This window comes from Macadamia integrifolia, chromosome 4, assembly GCF_013358625.1.
Source record: "Macadamia integrifolia cultivar HAES 741 chromosome 4, SCU_Mint_v3, whole genome shotgun sequence".
Lineage (NCBI taxonomy): Eukaryota > Viridiplantae > Streptophyta > Magnoliopsida > Proteales > Proteaceae > Macadamia > Macadamia integrifolia.
In genome coordinates, this window is record NC_056560.1 from 26324275 (window position 1) to 26346882 (window position 22608).

At 36.5% G+C, this 22608-nt stretch overlaps 1 protein-coding gene and 1 pseudogene across 1 annotated transcript; both read left to right on the plus strand.

Annotated features, from left to right (window-relative positions):
- Nucleotides 1–2358: 2358 nt before the first annotated feature.
- On the plus strand, nt 2359–7541 carry LOC122076173 (annotated as a pseudogene).
- A 7829-nt stretch (nt 7542–15370) lies between these two features.
- On the plus strand, nt 15371–19179 carry LOC122077437 (purple acid phosphatase-like). Its single transcript, XM_042643382.1, has 8 exons — nt 15371–15748; nt 16715–16915; nt 17047–17158; nt 17248–17477; nt 18019–18157; nt 18328–18548; nt 18708–18829; nt 18949–19179. The coding sequence occupies exons 1-8, from the start codon at nt 15554–15556 to the stop codon at nt 19142–19144; spliced, it is 1416 nt and encodes a 471-aa protein (XP_042499316.1). The 5' UTR covers nt 15371–15553; the 3' UTR covers nt 19145–19179.
- The last annotated feature ends 3429 nt before the right edge of the window (nt 19180–22608 follow it).

Below are 22608 nucleotides of genomic sequence, written 5' to 3' on the forward strand. Positions count from 1 at the left end.
TTAGATAAGTTATTTAAACACAATTATTGTTGTCGATTGATGTGACACTCAAATTTTTCCCACCCTGGTCACTTCTAGTGTCCTACCAATTGGCACTATTAATAGAGAAATTGTTTTTTTGTCTTTCTCTTCATATTTTTTCCTTTTTTTTTCCCCATAAAATCCTACCCCACCTTCATTTCTATTATTTCACATTCAATTCCACTCCATTAAAAATTACATTGGGTAAAAGATTACTATGGTGTTACCTGATCGAGCATGTACACTCAACACTCGCGAACATCTTCGGCACGATCTTTTCGCATCCGTTGTGTTTGGGCTTTGGTACACCTGGTAATGTTCTTTCTTCCAAAATTAAACATTCCATTATTTAGGTACCATTTAAGGCCTTGTTTGTTTGATGGGAAAAAGTGAAAAATATAAAAGAAATGTGGAAAACTTGTACTTGTTTCCTACAAACTATCATAAACATGAGTCTTTGGATAAGTAGGATGAGAAACTTATTATACAAGATCTATTAAATACAATTATTGTTGTTATACGACATTCAACTTTTTCCCATTCCATTCATTTCTAAAATCTTACCAATTGGCATCAGTCAAGGAAAAACTGCTTTGGTGTCATATCTTTCTCTTTCTCTTATTTCCTTTATTTCCCATAGAATTCCACCCGACATTCAATCCTATTATTTCTCACCAAATTTCACCCTATTAAAAATTAGTTTGGATAAAAGAATGCTACCTCATCGTTACACCCTCACCCTAACACCCGCAAACATCTTCAGCACTATCTTTTCACACCTACATGCTTTCAAATTACATATTCCATTATTTTCTTTCATCATTCTTCTTAGGAAGCCAACACCACGTGGGCACACACTCACAAGTTTCCTTGCCCTGTTCCTCTCCAAGGCGGCGTTCCGTTTCTCCCTCCTTTGTAGTTACACAATAAGCTTGTTATGGAAACAGAAATTTAGAAGGAACCAGGGTAGGTGCTATTAAGGGCCCGTTTGATAACGTAACCAGAAACGTGTTTCTGTGTTTTCTTGTTCTCAGAAACACAGAAACGACATAAATACTGTTTGGTAAAAATGTTCTGTTCCACTTGTTTCTTGAAACATAAATTGAAATTTATAACAATTTATGCTTCAAGAAACATGAATGACGAAACAAGTTTTACTTGTTTCGCTCATTTCTCGAAACAAAAAATGGGCACAAAAAATCGATGACCTACGAACCAACAACGAACCAACGGGAATTTATGCTGTTCATTCGAAGGGAGCTCTGCAACTACAGACCCTTCTCCTTCGTCCTTTCCCTGTTGAACCCTCCTCCGCTGCCTCCTCCTCTACCTGAACCCTCACCTCCTCCCTCTGAACCCACCATGCCACCTCCTTCACAGAAACCCCCGTTTCCTTTCCTCTTCCCAGAGACCCAATCAGCAGTTCTTCCTGATCCATCTCGTTTCTTCTCTCCACACCTCCTCTCATCGCCTCTACCCACAGAAACCCCCGTTTCCTTTCCTCTTCCCAGAGACCCAATCAGCAGTTCTTCCTGATCCATCTCGTCCTTCTTGTAAGACCCGTCTCTCTCCTCATCCACCGTGAATAAATCTGCTTGGTCAAGCCTGTAATCACAGAGTCAAGGGTTACCCATCAGAGTTTTTCTTCAATTCCGCAAATCCTTTTCGTTTTACTTCACGTATGGGCCAGTACTGATAAGGGGTTGAAAAGGAAAAAGCTTTCTTGTTGGTGGATTTTAGTTGGGGAACGAAAGAAGCAGAGCCATGGCGGCTGCTGCTGCTGTTGCTGTTGCTTTGAGGTCAAAAATTTTCAAAGATGTAGCTTCGAGGGCATTTTCCCGGAATATATTATTGGGATTTCATCGCAGTTATAGAAGAAAGTGGGACGATTTCTGGACCAGGATGCCCAATCATTTGGATAAGTTCAAAATGGTTTCTTTACGAGGAGATTTAGTTGAAAAGGGTACAGGGTATTCGCAAAGTCGTGAACTTTCGTCGAATTCCAGTGAGGAACGATGCAAGGAATCGATTAGTTTACCGGATTCTGTGATGTCTTATGGCGAACCTCCTGAGTTTTGGCAACCACCGGGACACGATCATACGGTTTGCTCAGCTGCGGTGGAAGCGCAGATGGTGAGCTTGTTGGTGTTGTGGGGGACTCGTGGGTCTTGAAACCTCACCCTTCTTATCAAACACCCTTCTTACCTGTTTCTGTTTCCAGAAACAGCAATTTCTGTTTCCAGAAACAGCAATTTCTGTTTCCAGAAACAACAATTTCTGTTTCTGCCGTTTCTTGAAACAGAAACGGCAGAAACGTTATCAAACGGACCCTAAGACTTTGAGCAGACTACGGAAACCTCAATAGAAATTGCCCACATTCTTTTAAAATCATTTCAAGTAGAACAGAAGTGATTTAGATATTGAGAGATGAAACCCTTGTCTTCAAAATTCAAACACAGGAAGGAACTCCATGAAAGCTGGCATATAGACAAATGGGTTGATGTCATTCATCACGCATGATCAGCGACTAATGGAGTGTTACATGCCAATCTCTCTCCTTTTCTCTTCAAATATTTTATTTTTCCTCTTCAACAACATCAAACCAGTGAATATCCGCCGCATACTCTGAAATCTATTTGAGGGTGTGATTATAAATCTGCCATGAATAAGCTTTCATTCTCAGAATTGAGGAAATTTGGGTGCAGAGATGGAGAAGATGGGGAAGTGGGAGTTCTCATCATTCACTGCTACCTTTGTTGTTGTGGGTTTAATATTGAATTCAGCTTTGTTGTTCAGCTTTGTTGTGCAATGGAGGAGTCACTAGCAGTTATGTGAGAGCAGTAGCTTCATCTATTGATATGCCATACAACAGTACTGCCTTCTATATTCCTCCTGGCTATAATGCTCCTGAGCAGGTGGTTTTTAATTTCTTTGTTTCCTTATTTAGTTATTGTTCTCAAGCACTCTTACTCATTTTAATTTCCTTTTAGTAGTCTTTGTGCCTTACTAGTCATTTAGTTATACTGCCCATTAGATGGATGAGGAAATACCTGAATGGGTTACATGTTAAATTTAAGAGCCTCTTTCTCTCAACCATTCGCTTTAATTTAAATGCTTTCCAACTACACTTCGGTTGGAGTTGGAACCCAACCAAGCACAGATTCCCCTTGTGTAGTTGTGTATGTGTGTGTTGCCAATGGAATTGGTATCCTTAAAGGACTTAGGATTATGGCTGTGGAGCAGGTTAATGTGCTGTTCCATTCCATTCCCATGGGGCCTTAAGGATAACTGCTTAGATCAGTTGGCGAAGTGTGATGTGCTACGCCCAAGCTCATTAGGAGGTCTCAAGTTCAAACCTCCTGGCCCTTGCCTTCCCCACCCTTCTAGATTAGACACCGAATTAAAAAAAAAAAAAAAAAAAAAGAGTGGGCGTGCGTGATTACATTGTTAAATTGGTGAGATCAATGCTTATCATGCCCTAACAAGCTCTTTTTCATACATTTTGCCACATGGAAATTCCTAAAACAAAACCTGTAATTTAATACATTTGATAGATTAATATAATCAGTGGTTGAACTTAAGAAGAAATGATGTAATATGGAGGCCATGCAACCAATTAAACAAAGAAACCTTGTAGCTAGAATCTGTAGAAAAGTCTTATCTGCATATTTAATTCAGAGCAGCTTTGATAGGGGCAGAATTTTTTTTTGGTATCAACCTATAACCTTACAAATGGTATCTTCAATTGGTGTATTTCACTAGATATTGATTAGGGAGAAAACATTTCAAGGTATGTCTGGTTTCCTAATTACATAAGCCAATTTAGCATTCAAGCATATCTGCTTGTAGTTAGTTAATTTCTCACCATTAGTGCCAGAATACAATCCCATCCAAGAATCAACAACAAATCAGTATATATTATTTATTTCTTGTTTGGGTTATGGTTCAGTGAATTGCACTTGGCCAAAATGGCATGAACCCTCAAAAAAAATTTTTTTTTTTTTGACTTCTTCAATGTCACACCTCACCCCATCCCCCCCCCCCCCTTTTTTTCTTAAATATCTGGCTAATTTTTCCCCCCCAAAGAGTGATTGCATTGTTTAAGTGATTTTCAAATATTACATTTGTTTCTTTTTTATTCCGTATTTTAACATTAGTTTAAGAATTGTACTCTGTTTTCTAAATTGTGAATTTTGTTCTGCAAGGTTCATATAACTCAAGGAGACTATATAGGGCAAGGAGTGATTGTATCTTGGATCACTCCCGTTGAACCAGGCACTAGCACGGTGCTTTACTGGGTTGAGAACAACACAAAGATTTACACTGCAGAGGGCTACTACTTAACTTAAAGATACTACAACTATACTTCAGGCTTCATCCATCATTGTACTCTCCTCAATTTGGATGTGGGTTTTCTTGGATTTCAATAAATTTTGACCCCTTCTTTTTCCTCAGAAATATCAATGTATTTTTACTACCTCGGGAAAAAAAGTAATTAGCTTAAAAAAGTCAGATAACCTTAGTGGTTGATTCTTCTCTTCAATATTTTTGTAGTACAACACCGTGTACTACTGTGAGGTTGGGATTGGAAACACCACACGGCAGTTCTGGTTCACAACTCCACCTCCAGTTGGCCCTGATGTTCCTTACACATTTGGTCTCATAGGTACTCCTGTATTATCTCTGTGTGTATATGTTATTTAGATCACATTAGAAACTGATGAATTGTATATTTGTTGGTGGGTGCAGGGGATCTTGGGCAGACGTATGACTCAAATACAACACTTGACTCATTATATAAACGATCCACTAAAGGGAGAGACTGTGCTGTATCTTGGTGATCTTTCTTATGCAGATGACTGGCCATATCATGACAATGTTAAGTGGGACACTTATGGCAGACTTATTGAAAAAAGTGCTGCTTATCAACCATGGATATGGACTGCTAGAAATCACGAGATTGATTTTGCACCTCAATTGGTAAGCTACCTCTAATTAATGCATCATCAATTCACTGCTTTTAAGAGAGGTGATCAATGGATTTAGTTTTTCTTCTCTGTAGGTGAAAAGAGAATTTCTTTACCGATGATGATTTGACGTTATATGAACTAATTTCAATAAATAAGAAACAATGCTTTGGCATATGATTTAAGCTAATAATAATGACTTTGTTGCAGGGTGAACCAGTACCTTTTAAGCCCTTGTCAAGCCGCTATCACACGCCATATAATGCATCCGGAAGTACTGAACCATTTTTTTATGCAATTAAGCGAGCTTCTGCACACATTATCCTCCTAGCATCGTATTCAGCTTATGGTACGTAAAGATACCAAATTACAAAGTATCAAAATGGATACCATGCTAAGTATGCACATTTGAAATGCGAAGAGCTAGAAATTTATCACTTCAGTTCAAAATCTAAACTCATCTAAAGAGTAATTTAATTGTGTGTGACAACTCATATTAATACATACCTTTTTTCCACATTTTTAAAGGTTATATACCCCTCAATACACCTGGCTTGCGACAGAATTGGCCAGCGTTAACAGGACTCATACGCCTTGGTTAATTATTATTGTGCACGCCCCTTGGTATAACAGTGACGTTACTCATTATATGGAGGGGGAAACTATGCGAGTACAGTTTGAGGCAATGGCAGTAAAATACAAAGTTGATGCTATATTTGCTGTTCATGTTCATGCATATGAGAGATCTGTAAGTGCCAATTTTCTCCCCTTGGTTGGGTGGTCCTTAATTTTTCATTTAGCTCTTACTTTGAATATTTTGATACAGAATGCACTCTTGATTTATCTATTGTTATAATTTTTATTAGTACGGATATTGCCACTTCATGATCAATGTAGATAAACTTATCTTAGTGTCCACATTATTGAGGCTGCATCCAACATGTCATATGGAAGATTATGCAACAAATTGTTTAGTCCATCTTAAATTCTTGCTAGTGTCAATCTTTGATAATTAATCATCTTAACTCCTTTTTTGTTTTTGCATGGATGCATGTAGCTGACCCCATTAAGTTGGGATAGGCTGAGTTTGTTAAATTGCTAATTTCAATCTTTGATTATTAAGCAACGTATTGTTTAGTTTCTATGATTGATGATTGCTCTTATAGTAATATAAAATCGGAATTTTTGCCCACCATTATATGACAAAATAATACTTTCTGGGATCATAATTTCTTTTTAGCCCTAGTAGCCTTTCAAATTTTATTAATCAATAATTAAATTGGGGGGGGGGGGAGGATATGCCTTATCCCAAACCCAAGACGAATAATCACATTAAAACAAAACGCTCCGCTGTATGAAGCCTAGAAGGTGCACAAAGAAAAATAATAATTTCCCTTCATTTGACCATAACTTATCTTATCCACCATGAACTCAGGAAAGCACAAACTAAAGAATATACGTCATAGCATTACTAGGTCTTTTGTGTGGAATGATTTCTAGCTGGAATATTTTCCTCGAATTTAAAGTTCTGTCCTTAGAGGGCGGACCTTAGTGCAACAGTAAGGTTGCTCCATTGCGATGGTTGCACATTGGAGTTGGAAAACAGTCTCTACACAAAGCGGAGGTAAGGTTGTGTACATTTTAACCCTCCCCCAACCCCGCAGTGGTGGGAGCCTGGTGCACTGGGTACACCCCCCCCCCCTTTTTATTTTAAATAAAGATCTGTCCTTAAATTTAGGTTTTTACACTTAGAAAATTGAGATTAGATGTTTATTTATAATCTATGGAAGTTATTGGTTGAAGCTTCTCATGATCTCTATAATGAAAACTGTATTTTCTATACTGCTACACACCATTTTTCTATGACAAATGACTATTTTCGGTACTCATTATTGCTCAAAACTGATGGATGTGCATTGCAGTATTGCATATCAAACATTGCGTACAACATAACAAATGCGCTGTGCACCCCAGTACCTAACCAATTTGCACCTGTATACATAACCGTTGGCGATATAGAAGGATTGGCAAGCGTGTAAGATTAATATAACAACTTGTTTCTGTTAGAATTTTTTTTCTATTTTTCATTAAATTTTAAGTATTTCCATGATTAATGTTATGCTTTTCCTTTTCTGTTTTTGATCAATTATTCAGCTTCACACAGCCACAACCAAGTTATTCTACATATCGAGAGGCTAGCTTTGGTCATGCCATGTTTTCTATTAAGAATCAGACTCATGCTTACTTCAGTTGGAACCGTAATCAAGATGGCTGTGCTGTCGAAGCTGATTCATTGTGGTTCTACAACAGATACTTTTATCCCATCAATGAAACCGCTACAACATTTTGATGATAGAGTGCTTATCTGTTTCCATCACTTGAATAAATATGGACCCCAATCTCATCTGCTATTGATACTAAATGTTCCTTCTCCCCCTTGTATTTAGCTTTCTTGGTCTAAATTTTTTTGTATAATTGAGGGTTCACTCCTTGGAGACATCATTTTTTTTTCCTAATTTGAAAATGAATGGAACTTAATTATTGATTTGTCAAGGAATTGTATCTACATCCCTACTGTCTTCTCTAGAAAGTGTTGAAAATGCCTTGGATTGGAGTGCTTCTCTAGTACCTACTAAAGTGCATGGCCAAATAAGACATACTCCATCACCCTTGTGGCACAACTAGGTGCATATATCGGGTAAAGTTATGTTAATTGTGCAAACCAATAAATCTTTCACTTAAATTTTTTTTAGAAAAAGGGTTTACCCTTGGACAATGGTAGAAAGATCTTCGCCAATGGTGGCTTTTAGCTCTATTTTTGTCCTTGAAGATGTCATCTGGGATCTTTAGGAGAGACCGAGATATAGATTTGATGTATGATTTTTAGGTGATGTACTTGAGCTTAAGCTCTTATCACTGAGGTTTTTGTTGATGGCCATGACGAAGGTGGAACCTTAAGCAATTTTTTTCCTGTTCTCTACTAACGGCAATGCCAGAGGTCGAGTAACATATGTTAACACCTGATCCTTACGTGAAGGTGAACGTCTGTGCAGAGTAACCGAAACTCAATAAAGTTTCTACCTTAGATGTGGTTTCATCATCTTGAGTGTCTCTTCTTTGCCCTTCCATGACCTATGCGTTTACATGGGGACTAGGGTTGATTTCTCCAAGTGCTTCATCATAGGCAACTCCAGGAGGGAATATGATCTACCATTCTGACCTTGAAGCTTCTACTTGAGAGGCTGAAGAAAGAGTTACCACCTAGATCAGGGTCTAGGAGCTATCAATATAGTTACGATCAAAGAAAAGAGTTAAGACATCTGGATCAGTCCAGTTAAAAACCAGTATTCTCATTTGATTGGTGTTTTGATATAAACAAATGCTATGGTACTAAAATGTTGATCACAAAAAAAAAACATTACTTTCCACTAGGCTCTACAAAACAAATGTTAGGAAACATGGGTAACAAATATAATTAGAATAGAAGACTAAATACTCTAACAAACATGCACGAAACTTAAGGCTAGATACATACTTGTAGATACCTCATTTTATCATCTTTCTTACCATGCTTGGTGATAGATGTATCCTTTCGGGTGTGGGTTTTTCATTATGGAGTAGCTTTGGATTCTTTGGTACTTCTCGTTTCATTTCGAAACATTTCTGGACAATATGCAAGTTCTCATCTGCTAATTATTGTGTCTCAACATTCCCATTTTGTAGTTGAGGTTCCAATTCAACGGCATCAACTACAATTGCTTTCTCCAAATCTGATTGTGCTTTACTTTCATATATATATATATATATACTAGTAAAAATACACGTGCAAATGCACGTGGTGGTAGTCTCCTAATTAAACATTTTCTTAAGACAAGATTATTGGGTCAATCCATTTGAAGTAAGTTTTGAAAAGGTTGGTGAGCTGATTTTTCAAAGTTTGTTTTTTCTAAAAACAAAATTAAACATAATTATTCTGAATACAAGAGAAAAAATCCAGACTAAATAGTGCAATTCCCATAATAGAAAGGAGATGGGAACATGAAACATAAAAAACATATGTCTCGTCTTTCTCTACGGAGGTCTTGAGAATGGCATCAATTTCACAAATAATTCTCTCATAGCATATAACAATAATACTAATAAACCATAATATTACAAACCATGGAGATTGATTAAGAAAAAACTAATCTCTGATCAAGTCAAAGCGGTGTACATGAAAACATGCTTGCTTTCCGCATTCTGTGGAGATTTTTTCATAATATAATGCAATAACTTCTCCACCTGAGCTCTATCTTGCAGATTAAATGAATTATAATTCTACCTTGTGAATGTGAAGTATCTGAAATTGAGAAATGCAGTGCCAGTGATCCGAGAGAAAAATAAGCTGAAGTTGAGAACTTTTGTACTACTGTAATAGAAAAAGAAATAGGAATTTGAAATATTCTGAACTATTGTTGTAACAGACAGAAAATTGAGAAGTCGTGGGATATTGTAGTTGATTTTTTGTCCTCTCTGTGGTATATATAAGTGATGATTCTATTGCATAAAAACTTGTAAAGTCGATGAAAGTTGATTGAAAGATACCATTTTTATGCAATAAATCTGTCCATAATTATGTGACTATAATTTTGTGGCTATTTTTTTATCCTTGTAATACGTAATAATTTTAATTGATGATTACTCCACCCCTTTCTCCTCCACATTCAGAGAGATGAGTGAGAGAAAGATAATTATAGAGAGAAAATACTCATTCCTTCATATTTAGATTTTGTAAGGGATGGAAGGAGAGATTTTAGGAGTCGTTTTATTTTATTTTTTTTTGTTGGTATATCTCTCAAAATATTTACCTTTTTAATATGTCTATAATTATTTATTCCCTCCCTATTCTCCATAATTCTCTGGAGAATCTCCCCCCATTGTGCTCAATGTTTTTTTTCCAAAAAGGATGAGTGAGAGAGAGAGAGAGAGATTTAAGGAGGAATAATAGTGCATTTGTTTGGCTTATAATTATAATAGCGCAATAAATCTCTCCATAATTCTCCATACTATAATTTTGTGGTTATTTTTTTTATCCCTTTAATATGTAATAATTATAATTAATGATTACTACACCCTTCTCTCCTCCACGTTTAGAGAGATGAGTGAGAGAAAGAGAATTAAAGAGAGAATATACCCCTTCCTCCATGTTTAGTTTTTTTAAGGAATGGAATGAGAGATTTTAGGAGCCATTTTTTTTTTTGTATATCTCTCTCCATACTTACATTTTTAATGTCTCCATAATTATTTATTGTCTCTATGGAGAATCTCCCCCATTGTGCTCCACGTTTTTTCCAAAGACAATGAGTGAGAGAGAGAGAGAGATTTAAGGAGGAATAATAATGCATTTGTTTGGTTTATAATTATATGACATTTCAATAGTTAATAATTATAATTATATACCTTTTTAATACTCCATTCTCCCCCTTTCTCCTCCACGTTGAGAGAGAGAGAGAGAGAAAGAGAGAGAGAGAAATAGAGAATTATGGAGAATTTATTATTATTAACTTCTTTTTTTGTTGGTATATCTCTCTCCATAATTGTTCATTCCATCCCCATTCACCATAATTCTCTCTATTTCTCTCTCTACTCTCCCCCTTTCTCCTCCACGTTTAGAGAGGGAGAGAGTGAGATTATAGAGTTTATTATTATTATTTGATTTATCTTCCATTTTTAGGGGTGAGATGATGAGTGGGTTTAGGGTTTGTAATTATATGCCTTTTAATATTCCACTCTCTCCCTTTCTCCTCCACGTTTAGAGAGAGAGAGAGAGAGAGAGAGAGAGAGAGAGAGAGAGAGAATTAAAGAGAGTTTATTATGATATTTGTTTCATATTCAATTTTAAGGGGATTTTGGTCATTTGGGGATTTTTTCATGTGTTTTTTGGTCATTTGGGAATTTTTTTTTGGTAGATGTAAATGGTTTTTTGGTCATTTTAAAAAAGTATACCAAAGACAGGGAGTACGTACTTCTATATAGTAGTATGATATATATAAATATATATCCTTTGTCAAAATGTTAAACACACTGGCATTTAATCACACTCTAATAACCAAATGGGTACGAATGATAATATCTTCAAGGGCAAGAAAACACTACGTGATAGCATATGTATACATCAACACCCACATCCAATGGGAAGGCATGCTTGAGCATCATTAGTGTAGGGTAATGCAATCTTTTCTGCATCCACCCTGTCTTAATGCATGTACAGATTATCTGGTAGCTTTCTTTCTATTAAGCCACTATTTTCCCACTAGTACTCAAATGTTTCCATACAAAACAACTATTTCAAAACATTGCATCATCCTCCATTTCTATGGATGAAGCTAAACTGAATATGTCTTCCGTACATACACATCCCACATAATTTCTTCGTACATGGAAGTGTGATGATAATTCCAACTCTTTAATAGAAAGGGCGCATGATATGGATAGATCATGTGTAGAATTTAAAATATAAAATATTTTTTCATTTTTTCTTATGGATTTGTTTGGTTGTTAAGAAAACTTAAAGAGAAAAGAAGTGAAAATTTTAAACTTAAAAAACAAATGTTTTTTGATCATTTTGAGCATTCCACTTTTTCCAATATTTCCAGCATAATTTGGTCCATTTAGAATTCAGAACAGATCGCCTTAGATCGGTCAGACACTTTGTGGGCCATAGCCCATGAATGATATTTAATTCCAAAAAGAAAAAAAAAAGGCGCCTGGTGGGAGTCGAACCCACGATACCAAGGCCGAAGCCCTCAAATCTTAACTGATTTTTCTTTTTTTTTTTTTGGTGGAAATCTTAATTGACTTTTCAAGATTGAGCTAATCTGTGTTTAGCGTGGACAAAAGTAATATATAATTTATCGTTTTGTTAAGCAATATATAACTGGGTGATCATGGGTGGCAAGAAAAAAAAAAAAAAAAGAGGCAACCTGATCTACCATGTTTAAATCGCAACTGAGCGTCGAAGGGTATTTTGTTATACAAAGGAGTCATTATGGATTACAAGGATTCTATGATTCGTAACCATTGAGAATCGAGAAGTAGATGTTGCTATCCATATCTTGGAGATGCCACTAAGCCAATAATTAAGACACTGGAAATTTACTCGGCAAGTGGCTTCTTGATTGGATTGACTATGTTTGATTGCAAGGGAAATTTAAAGATAATGGAAGTGAAATTTTCAAAGATAAAAAATAAAACTTTTATAATCATTATGCCATGTGACCCCATATGATTATATAAATTATTTAAATTTTTACCATATTTAGTAATGATATATTTTACATGTAGTTTTTATTTTATATTTTGGAGGATAAGTACAAGTGAAATTTAATAGCCAAATATGGAATGATTTACTGTTACTGATAAAGGTGAAACAGGGCCAGGTTGGGCTGGGTTTCTTAAAACCCTAACCCAACCCTAGGTTTCCAAAACTCAACCCAACCCTAATCCAACCCCACCGGGTTCATGCTCAGGCACAACCCTATTGGGCATTCGGGCTCAGGGTTGGGCTGGGTTGGGTTGGGTTGGGTTGACCCTAATTGGTTTTCTTAGTGGAACCACATACGGATAAGTATGATTCAATTCCGATTCCAATTCTTCAAACTACTCCGCTACCTTCAAACTCTAAAAAACATTGACTGTAAGTGACCCTACGCCGCTTAAATTTCTCAAAGTGCTAGCATATGCTAAGAGTCTAAAGAGAAAGGGTCCCTTCTATTAATGAAGTTCTCTTGTTAGTTTTTCAAAAGCTTAGGAAAGCTTCCTTATCCTGTTTTAGTTACTTTCTTCATTCATACAACATGATGCAATGACATTATGGGCTGCGTTAAATCTTGGCCACAATGGAAGTCTAGGTTGAGAATTATCGTCAAATCTCTAAATGGGCCAAGCCCAATCCAAAATATTAAGCAGGTGGAGTTGTTTCTTGTCAATATGTGGAATGTTCAAAAAAAAAAAAAAAAAGAAAAAAAATTATAGACTCAAGACCTCAAGGATTTCTACTTTCTGTGACTTTTGCATTTGGAAAGAACAGAGGGGTTAGGGAGCTAGGGTTTAAAAGTACATTATATAGTCGTATAGTGTATACTAGGGTGAGAAAACATTATTAGTTAAATACAATAATAATTAGGGTTAGGCTCAGGGCAGGTTAGGGTTGGGCTGGGTTTTTTATGCCTCAACACAGACCTCGCCCAACCCCACACAAGGTTGGGTTGGGTTGGGTCGGGTCGGGTTGGTCCTCATAGTCGGGTTCGATAGGGTTCGGGCTCAGGGCGGGTTTGGATCGTCAGGGCTAAACTTACACCCCTAGTTACTGATATACTCAAATGGGGTACTGATTACAAGACTTTATTTTTTATGTTGATTTCAACTTTCCTTTCCTTTAATTTCCCTTGCAACCAAATGGAGCCAGAAAGTTAAGTAGTTCTTTTACCTATTCGTTTGAATCATTCTTGAAGGATTTGATCATTTAATCCTTCTCCCTATGCTTCTCCTTTCTTGTTGCCTTGGCAAGTAGCCCTATCATGTGAGCTTACGCACACATACATGCACAAAAATCTCAAGAGCTTAATGTTTAGATAAAACATTTTTTTTTTCTGGGTGAGAAAATAAATGTATTAAAGAAAAGGGGGAGGGAGATTACAACCCTAAAAGAGGAAACAAACCCTAAGAGGGTAACGAAAGCCCAAAATGGGAAAAAGATAGGAGTCAAGAAGCCTATTCAACATCCAAGGCCCAAAGGGCTTCAAGACCCACTAGTCCAGTACAGTACAAATGCCCACATGGGCTTAAAACCAAGCAAGGAAGCCCGTTGAAGGGTAACCAAGTCAAATTCAATTAGGATTTGTGGAAAACCTAACAAACATCTATTTTCTTCATCTAACCAGCCGCCAAGGTAGCATCACTGGCAAGGGGAGCTGCCTCATGGAGGGCGCTGGCCTAGTGGAGGTGACTTCTGAGTGAGGGCCTTGCAGAGGGCATTGGTGAAGCGGCTGCCAGCCGAGCAAAGTTGGTAGCCACACGACTGCTTGCCTTGCTTCTGACAACAAATAGGCATAGGCTGAGCGAGCCAGGCAGATCGGGACACTGGCCAAGTAGGGCTAGCGATGAATGGCAGGAGACCAAGCGGTGGTGGAACAAGCCAGGAAGAGCATGATGGAGACTGGTGTGAGAGCAGGAAAACGGGATTAGAAGCGATGAAGATGCTGGCAGAGTGGGAACCCAAATGAGCTTTGAGATCTAGTAGGTACCTACGAGGCTAGTGGCCAAGAACGAGGCTGCTGACCGAGCGGGATATTTATACAAAACATTATTTGCACATCTCACATAAGAAATCCTTCCTATATAGAAGGGTGATGGTAATTCCAACTCTTAAATAAAAAAGACATAATTTGGATCGATGGATCTTTCCAAAGAAAACTGCCTGAGTATACTATATGAGTATTGATTGGATGAATTATTTCTCTTAAAGATGGTCCACAGGTCAGTTATGACGTACTATCATGGTTTTAGGTATTGTTGGTATTGGATCGCCATATTAGTCAATTTGTATTAGTATTAGCTGTGACCAATACTAATACATTATTAGTACGGATTGGCCAATACAATATAGAAATCTATGTTTTTGTTGAAAATTTGATGTTTTGATCACTTATCAGCCCAATATGACCCAAAACAGCTAATATCTATTAGTATCGTTATCACCGGTGACTGCCATGTTTACGATTCGTATGATCCCACATCGATTAGTTTGAAAAAGTAGAACTTGTTTTATAGGGTCCATGGGTCTGACAATGCTGAGTTGTGATGATATTAGCATATTGGCCAGATTAAGGGATTCATATTATGAAATAGTCAACAAATAGATTTTTGGTCAAAAAATTGAAATTGTTTCGATTGCATTAATCTGAAATATTTTAAGAAAAAAAAATCCATTTGGTTGTGAACAAATTAAAGAGTAAGAGCGAAATCAATTTCAATTTCAAACTTGAAACATGTCCTAAACTATTTCAAAATTTCGATTCCATTTAATTTATATTTTATCCAAAAAAATTACACAAACCAAAATCAAACAATTTCCGAAATAGAATCACTCGTATAAAAACAGTTCCAAAAACAATGAGAGAAATTTAGAACAGACCAAGGCAGTTGCTAGCTATTGTTGAGACTTTGGACAGAATAAAGAACAGCTAGCCCTTACAATATTCTTTTTAAAATGATTTCCTTAGAATTAAAACACAAGTGATTTAGACCTGAGAGATGAAACCTCTGATTTGTCATTCATCATGCATGACCAGTAAGGGACAGTTGGATAACTATATTAATGCTAATGGAATGTAACATGCCATCTCTCTCTCTCTCTCTCTCTACTAATTTTTTATTTTTATTTTTTGTATCTTTCTCCTCTTCAAGAGTATAAAACCAGTGAATATCCGCCGCATATTTCTAAAGTCAATGTGAGGAAGAGATTATAAATCTGCCATGAATAAGCTTTCTTTCATTCTCAGAATTGAGGAAGTTTGGGTGCAGAGATGGAGAAGATGGGGAAGTGGGAGTTCTCATCATTTACTGCTACCTTTGTTGTTGTGGGTTTGATCTTGAATTCAGCTTTGTTGTGCAATGGAGGAGCCACTAGCAGTTATGTGAGAGCAGTAGCTCCATCCATTGATATGCCATACAACAGCACTGCCTTCTATATTCCTCCTGGCTATAATGCTCCTGAGCAGGTAGGGTTTAATCTCTCTCTCTCTGTGGTGTGCCTATATTAATGCTCCTGAGCAGGTTGGGTTTAGTTTCTTCCTTTCCTCCTTATTTAGTTATTTTTCCTAACTGCATGGAGATTGATCAACCCCCCCGCCCCTTCTCTCTCTCTCTCTCTCTCTCTCTCTCTCTCTTACAATCATGAAGAAATTTTAATTTGCTGTTATCAACCCATGAACCAATATGACTTAAAAATGGTATCTACAATAAGTCATTGGTATTACTATAGATATTGACCTAGCACTATGATCATAGAAAACATTCCAAGTAGATGCATGATGGGACATGGCTGGTTTCCTACTTAAAATATTCCATTTAGGCTGTGTTAGAAAAAAAAGAAAAAAGAAAAAAGTATAAAAATATTTTTTTGTTTAAGAATTTCTCTTTGTGCTTGGCATGTCTTGATCCAAGAGAAGATTCAGTTTTCTTTTACTCCCAAAAAAAATTCTTGCCAAAAACACAAGAAAACATGAGAAATACAAAAACTTTTCTTTTCTTTTCTTTTCTTTTCTTCTCTTCTAATAGTAATCAAACATACATAATTTTTATTTTTTATTTTTTATTTTCTCACAATTTCAAATTTTTTCTTTTCTAAATTCTTTTTTCTTTTCTTTTCTTCTCTTGGCTACCAAACATAGCCTTAAGCATTCAATCATATCTGCATGTAATTAGTTAATATATGTATCAATATTAGTGCTAGAAGTCAATCCCACATATCCACCTACCAAAAACAAAACAAATATATATATATATATATACCAATAAAATAGAGTCACTGAATGCACTTAGCCAAAATGGCATGAACCCTAAAAAATAATAATAATAAAATAAAATAAAATATTTACTGTTCAATATCACACATTCCCCCCCCCCTCTCCTTAATTAATTTCTGGTTGACCTTTTTTTCTAAATTGTGAGTTTTATTTTCCAAGGTTCATATAACTCAAGGAGACTATGTAGGGCAAGGAGTGATTGTATCTTGGATCACTCCGGTTGAACCGGGCACTAGCACTGTGCTTTACTGGGCTGAGAACACCACAAAGATTTACAATGCAGAGGGCTACTACTTCACCTACAGATACTACAACTATACTTCAGGCTTCATCCATCACTGCACTCTCCTCAATTTGGATGTGGGTTTTCTTTTCTTTTCCTTTCTTGACATCCAAACATAGCTGAAGGAAAAAAATTTTCCTTGACCCAAGTAATTAGCGTAAAAAAGTTGGATAACTTTAGTGGCTAATTCTTCTCTTCATTGTTGCAGTACAACACCAAGTACTATTATGAGGTTGGGATTGGAAACACAACAAGGCAGTTCTGGTTCACAACTCCACCGCCAGTTGGCCCTGATGTTCCTTACACGTTTGGTCTCATAGGTTCTCTCTCTCTCTCTCTCTCTCTCTCTCTCTCTCTCTCTAGGTGTGGGTGTGACTGATGAATGGTATATATGTTGGTGGGTGTGCAGGGGATCTTGGGCAAACCTATGACTCAAACACAACACTGAATCATTATATAAATGATCCACTAAAAGGAGAGACAGTGTTGTATCTTGGTGATCTTTCTTATGCAGATGACTGGCCATATCATGACAATGTTAAGTGGGACACTTATGGTAGAATGATTGAAAAAAGTGCTGCTTATCAACCATGGATTTGGACTGCTGGCAATCACGAGATTGATTTTGCCCCTCAACTTGTAAGCTGCTACCTCTAATTAATATTCATTAAACCATCATGAACTACATTACTTTTAAGAGATATATTTTTTTTTTAGGTGAAATTTTTTTGAGAGATTATATAGTTCAAGTATTTTGATTGAAGCCTTGATCAACATATAAAATCCACTAGACTCTCAATCCTAAATGCAACAATGGATTTAGGTTTTCTTCACCTTTGGTGAAGGGAGAATCTCTTCACTGATGATGATTTGATGTTATAAGAACTAATTTGAATGAGAAAGAAACAATTATGCTTGGGTCTATGAATTGAGTTAATAATGGTGGTTCCTCCGTCTTCTTTGCTTGTTTCTTTCTCCCCTCTTGGTTTCCTAGCATGTTCCTTTCCTAAGGCTGGTTTGTTTTGTCCCATGCCTATTGGACTGTTTTCTGATGAATAGAGCCTTTGGTCTTGTTTTATTCGGTTAGGCTTTGTCTGTTGTGTCTGGTTTTTATTTGTTTTTAATATATTTTTCATTCACCAAAAGAAAAAAAGAGCTAAGAATGGTGACTTTGTTGTAGGGTGAACCAATACCTTTTAAACCTTTTTCAAGCCGTTATCACACACCATATAATGCATCCGGGAGTACTGAACCATTTTTTTACGCAATTAAGCGAGCTTCAGCACACATTATCGTCCTAGCGTCATATTCAGCTTATGGTAAAGCTACTAAATTACAAAGTGTCATTAAAATGGATACTATGCTTTGCATTTATTTGAAATGTGAACAGCAAGAAATTTCTCCCTTGAGTCCAATCTAAACTCATTAAAGTAGTAACTTACTTGTGTTAGATATCTCATATTAATACCATTTTCAATTTTTTTCTTAGGGAGATCTACCCCTCAATTCGTTTGGCTTACAACAGAATTGGCCAAGGTTAACAGGACTGAGACACCTTGGTTAATTATTATTGTGCATGCACCTTGGTATAACAGTGATGTTACTCATTACATGGAGGGGGAAACTATGCGAGTGCAGTTTGAGGCACTGGCTGTACAATACAAAGTTGATGCTATATTTGCCGGTCATGTTCACGCGTATGAAAGATCTGTAAGTGCCAATCCTCTCCCTTTGTTGGGTGATCCTTAATTTTTCAATTAGCCCTTCTTTGAATATTTTGATTCAGAATACACTCTTGGCTTGTTAATTTTATTACCTTTTATTTGTACTCATTATTGATCAAAACTGATGGATGTGCCCTAATTACAGTATCGCATATCAAACATTGCGTACAACATAACAAATGCGTTGTGCACCCCAGTACCTAACCAATTTGCACCTGTATACGTAACCGTTGGCGATGGAGGAAATATAGAAGGATTGGCAAGCGTGTAAGATTAATATAACAACTTGTTTCTGTTAGAATTTTTTTTCTATTTTTCATTAAATTTTAAGTATTCTTATGATTAATATTATATTTTTCCTTTTCTATTCTTTATAAATTATACAGGTTCACACAGCCACAACCAAGTTATTCTGCATATCGAGAAGCTAGCTTTGGTCATGCCATATTTTCTATTAAGAATCATACTCATGCGTACTTCAGTTGGAACCGTAATCAAGATGGATATGCTGTCGAAGCTGATTCATTATGGTTCTACAACAGATATTGGTATCCCAAGAATGAAACCATCACAAAGTTTTGATCATACTATTGCTTGTGTCTGTTTCTATCTCTTGAATAAATATGGACCCCAATCTTGTTTATTATTGATCCTAAATGTTCCTCCTCCCCCATCTATTTATCTTTCTTGTTCTTCTATTATTATTTTTGTATAATTGAGGGTTCACTCCTAGGAGACATATGTATCATTTCTATCATAATTTGAAAATAAATGAAACTTAAATACTAGGTTTCAAGGAAGTGTATCTCCAACCCTGTTGTCTTCTCTAGAAAGCATTCAAAAGGGTCTATTAATTGGTTAAGTGATTCATTAGTATCTATTGAAGTGAATGCCAAAAGAAGACATTTTTTGTCCACCTGATTCCATCTCAAATGTTGTTTTCCATGTTCTATGATTTAAGTCCAGATGGTCTTCGATGTTTTGGGAGCAAAAAACCTGATAGCATTGCTTCAAACTTTAGTTGTGGAGCTAATATAGTCTTGGGAACTTAAAAGGGTATATATGCTTAGACGAGGTAACCAAGCAGGTCACTGCCCTATTTTGTAACCAGACTTTTCTATCCTCTACATGATAAAGTGGCAGCATAATAGAAGGGTTAATAATGTGATTTCCCAAATGAGAGAGAGAGAGAGAGAGAGAGAGAGAGGTTTCTGCATCCATCGAAAAATGAAAGAAAAAACCCTTGCATCACTAGGTGAGCTTTTGTTATGGATTTTCACTGGAATTGAAGCCTGCAGTAGGTGTTTATCATGTCTCGTGAGCGGCGATTTTGTAGATGAGGGGAACAAGAAGGGAAGAGTTGCAAAGTGGGTGGAGGCCGTGGTTCTAAAACTTGGATCAGATATATCAGTATTCGTCGAATTGGATTGTAATTAGCCTTGATGGATCCTAGATCCTACCCGATCCAATCTTGATACACATGTAAGGCCCATTGGTAAAAACATAATAAAACTGATTTTTATTGAAAAGCAAAGGTAAATCTGTTTGATACATCCAATCTGGCTTGGAATCTGACTTGACCGATCCTGAGTTTTAGAACCTTGATGGGGCCAGAGGGTGAGGAGTGGGGCAGAGGCATGGGATTGGGGTCCTAATGGAGAGAGGGAGGTAGAGATAAGGAGGGAAACCGTAGTAGGGGGAGAGGGGGAAGGAAACTACAAGAAGGACCCATTTTAAACAAGCTGTAAGCAATGTAGTCAAAAGAAAAAAAGAAAAAAAAATTACAAAAAAAAATTTATAGTATCCAGATCAGTTACAAAAAGATTCATCACGTTTGGTTAAATATTTTTTACTTAAAAATAACTGAACTCTTGAGATAGAATCGAGTTTCCTTAAGACCATGGTGAATGGATTCCAAGCACTCTTAGAGCCACGTGATGGAGAAGGAGAGGTGGGATCTATGGCCTTCACCATGCGGTCAAGAGATGTAGAAACGCAACCCTAAAATGATGTAGAAGATAATGGAAGAATAAGAACAAATAATGCACACAAGTTTACGAGATTCGAGAAGATTGCCTACGTCCTCGATGAGATGAGATCCTACTTCACTATCAATGGAGAATAGGGTTATAACGCTCCTCTTCGCACCTCTCAGTATTGCTTGCATTTTAGAGAAAGAAACCCTCGTTATAAATATCAGTGGGACCACCGTCTTGCCTATTGAGGCGCCTGCACCAATACTTTTTGAATTAAACTGTGATGGAATACAAGACTTCGTACACCAACAAGAGAAACTTCGTCCTTTTAGATATAACGTTTATTAAGGACTAAGTTGTTGCAAACCTATTCTAGGAATTCGTTTTGCACGTATAATTGTGATGCAATAGTTGAGGGCTAAGATATTATCTACATCAGTATTTATCAACATTTACAAATGATTAAAATTTTAGACCAATTTCTGGCATCCGAATGTGTCATTACAAATGATTAAAAAAAATAAAAAATGATTTGAAAAGTTTGGGAAGTAAACTCAATTTGAACACAAGAGGGACTAAAAAAAACGTAGAGAAAACATGTACACTAATCCAACCTGGATTGAAAATTCTAAAAGAAGTTAAGTTACTAATATTTTTTTTTTTAAATAAAAATATACTCAACAAAAAATGAAATAATAAACTGAGCTCATATATATAAAGGGAAGGGGAAGTAAAAGCTGAAACAAAAGAGTACCTACCCTTTTGCTTAATGCTCACTTGGACAGCAAATTGACTCAGATGTGCGATGGTCGATTTAGCAGTTCTAGACTGCATTAGCACTCATCGGCATTGTTTTGGGGTCTCCGAAAATATTAGATACTCAATATCTTTGAGGGGTGAAGGTAGGGGAGTGATCCCTGGGTTTCTTTCTCCTTTTCCTCTCTTCTTTTAATCCGAATGATCTTTTTAGCGGAAAAAAAAGGGGTGGGGGAGAACTTCATCATTAAATTGCTTCTTGATCTTCAGGGCTTAACTTTCACTGTTTTTTAAACTATATATAGGGTATTTTAGTTTTCTTAGGGGTAGGTTGCTTAGGAGAGGAAAATACCCCTCTTTCATTTATTAAAAGGGGGTTCTCCACTCTTTCTCTCACTTAACTCTTCATTTCCACTCTCTCTCTCGTTCTCTACTCCCAAAAAAGCTTGAGGCCTCTTCACCTTGAAGTTAGTATAAGTAGAGGGGGGGGGGATTGTGTAAGGGTGTCAATTCGAAGTCGAATACTGAATCCAAAATCGAGCCAAATTAATCGGATCAAACTAAACTAAATTAGTTCGGTTCAAATTCGGTTTGAGTATGTGAGTATAGACCTTGATCGGTTCGGCTAGGTTTTAGTTTAAGGTGTAAGAACCGTTGGTTCGAATCGAAACCTAACCGAATTGCTCTTAAAACTAAAAAATGAAAATACCCTAGTATCGTTAAGAGAGATATTTAAGTGGTAAGTGTTTTTTGCAATTTATCATCACATATTTACATGCCTTACACTTTTGGAGTTAGCACTGACCATAAGGCCCATAACTTGAGCCCATTATGACCTTTGGTCCATCACAGTCATGGTCTAAAAGTAGAACTGTTTTCATAACCGAATTAAAATTGAGGTACAAAACCGAATTAAAATTGCATATTAGAACCGTATTGAAACCAAAATCAAATTGAGCTGAATTGAATCGGCTTGAGTATCTAAATACGGAACCAAATCGGTTCTTGGTTCGGTTCTGATCCACCTTATGATCATTCGAAACCGAACCAAATAACCAAAACCCAACAAATTGACATCCTTAACTGTGTGGTTATTTGGCCAAAAACAAGTTCAAAACTGGGCATGAAGTTTGAGTTCAAGGCTATAGGTAAATTTGGTAAAAGAGTGGATAAATCAAGCTATTTTTGTTTTAGGACATAGCTAAAATTGACGAAATGCATTGGAATATAAATAGGGACCAATCCAAGAAGATTTGGGCAATTAATTAATACCATTGACATTTTAATTTGGTCATTTCATTCTATAAAACCCTG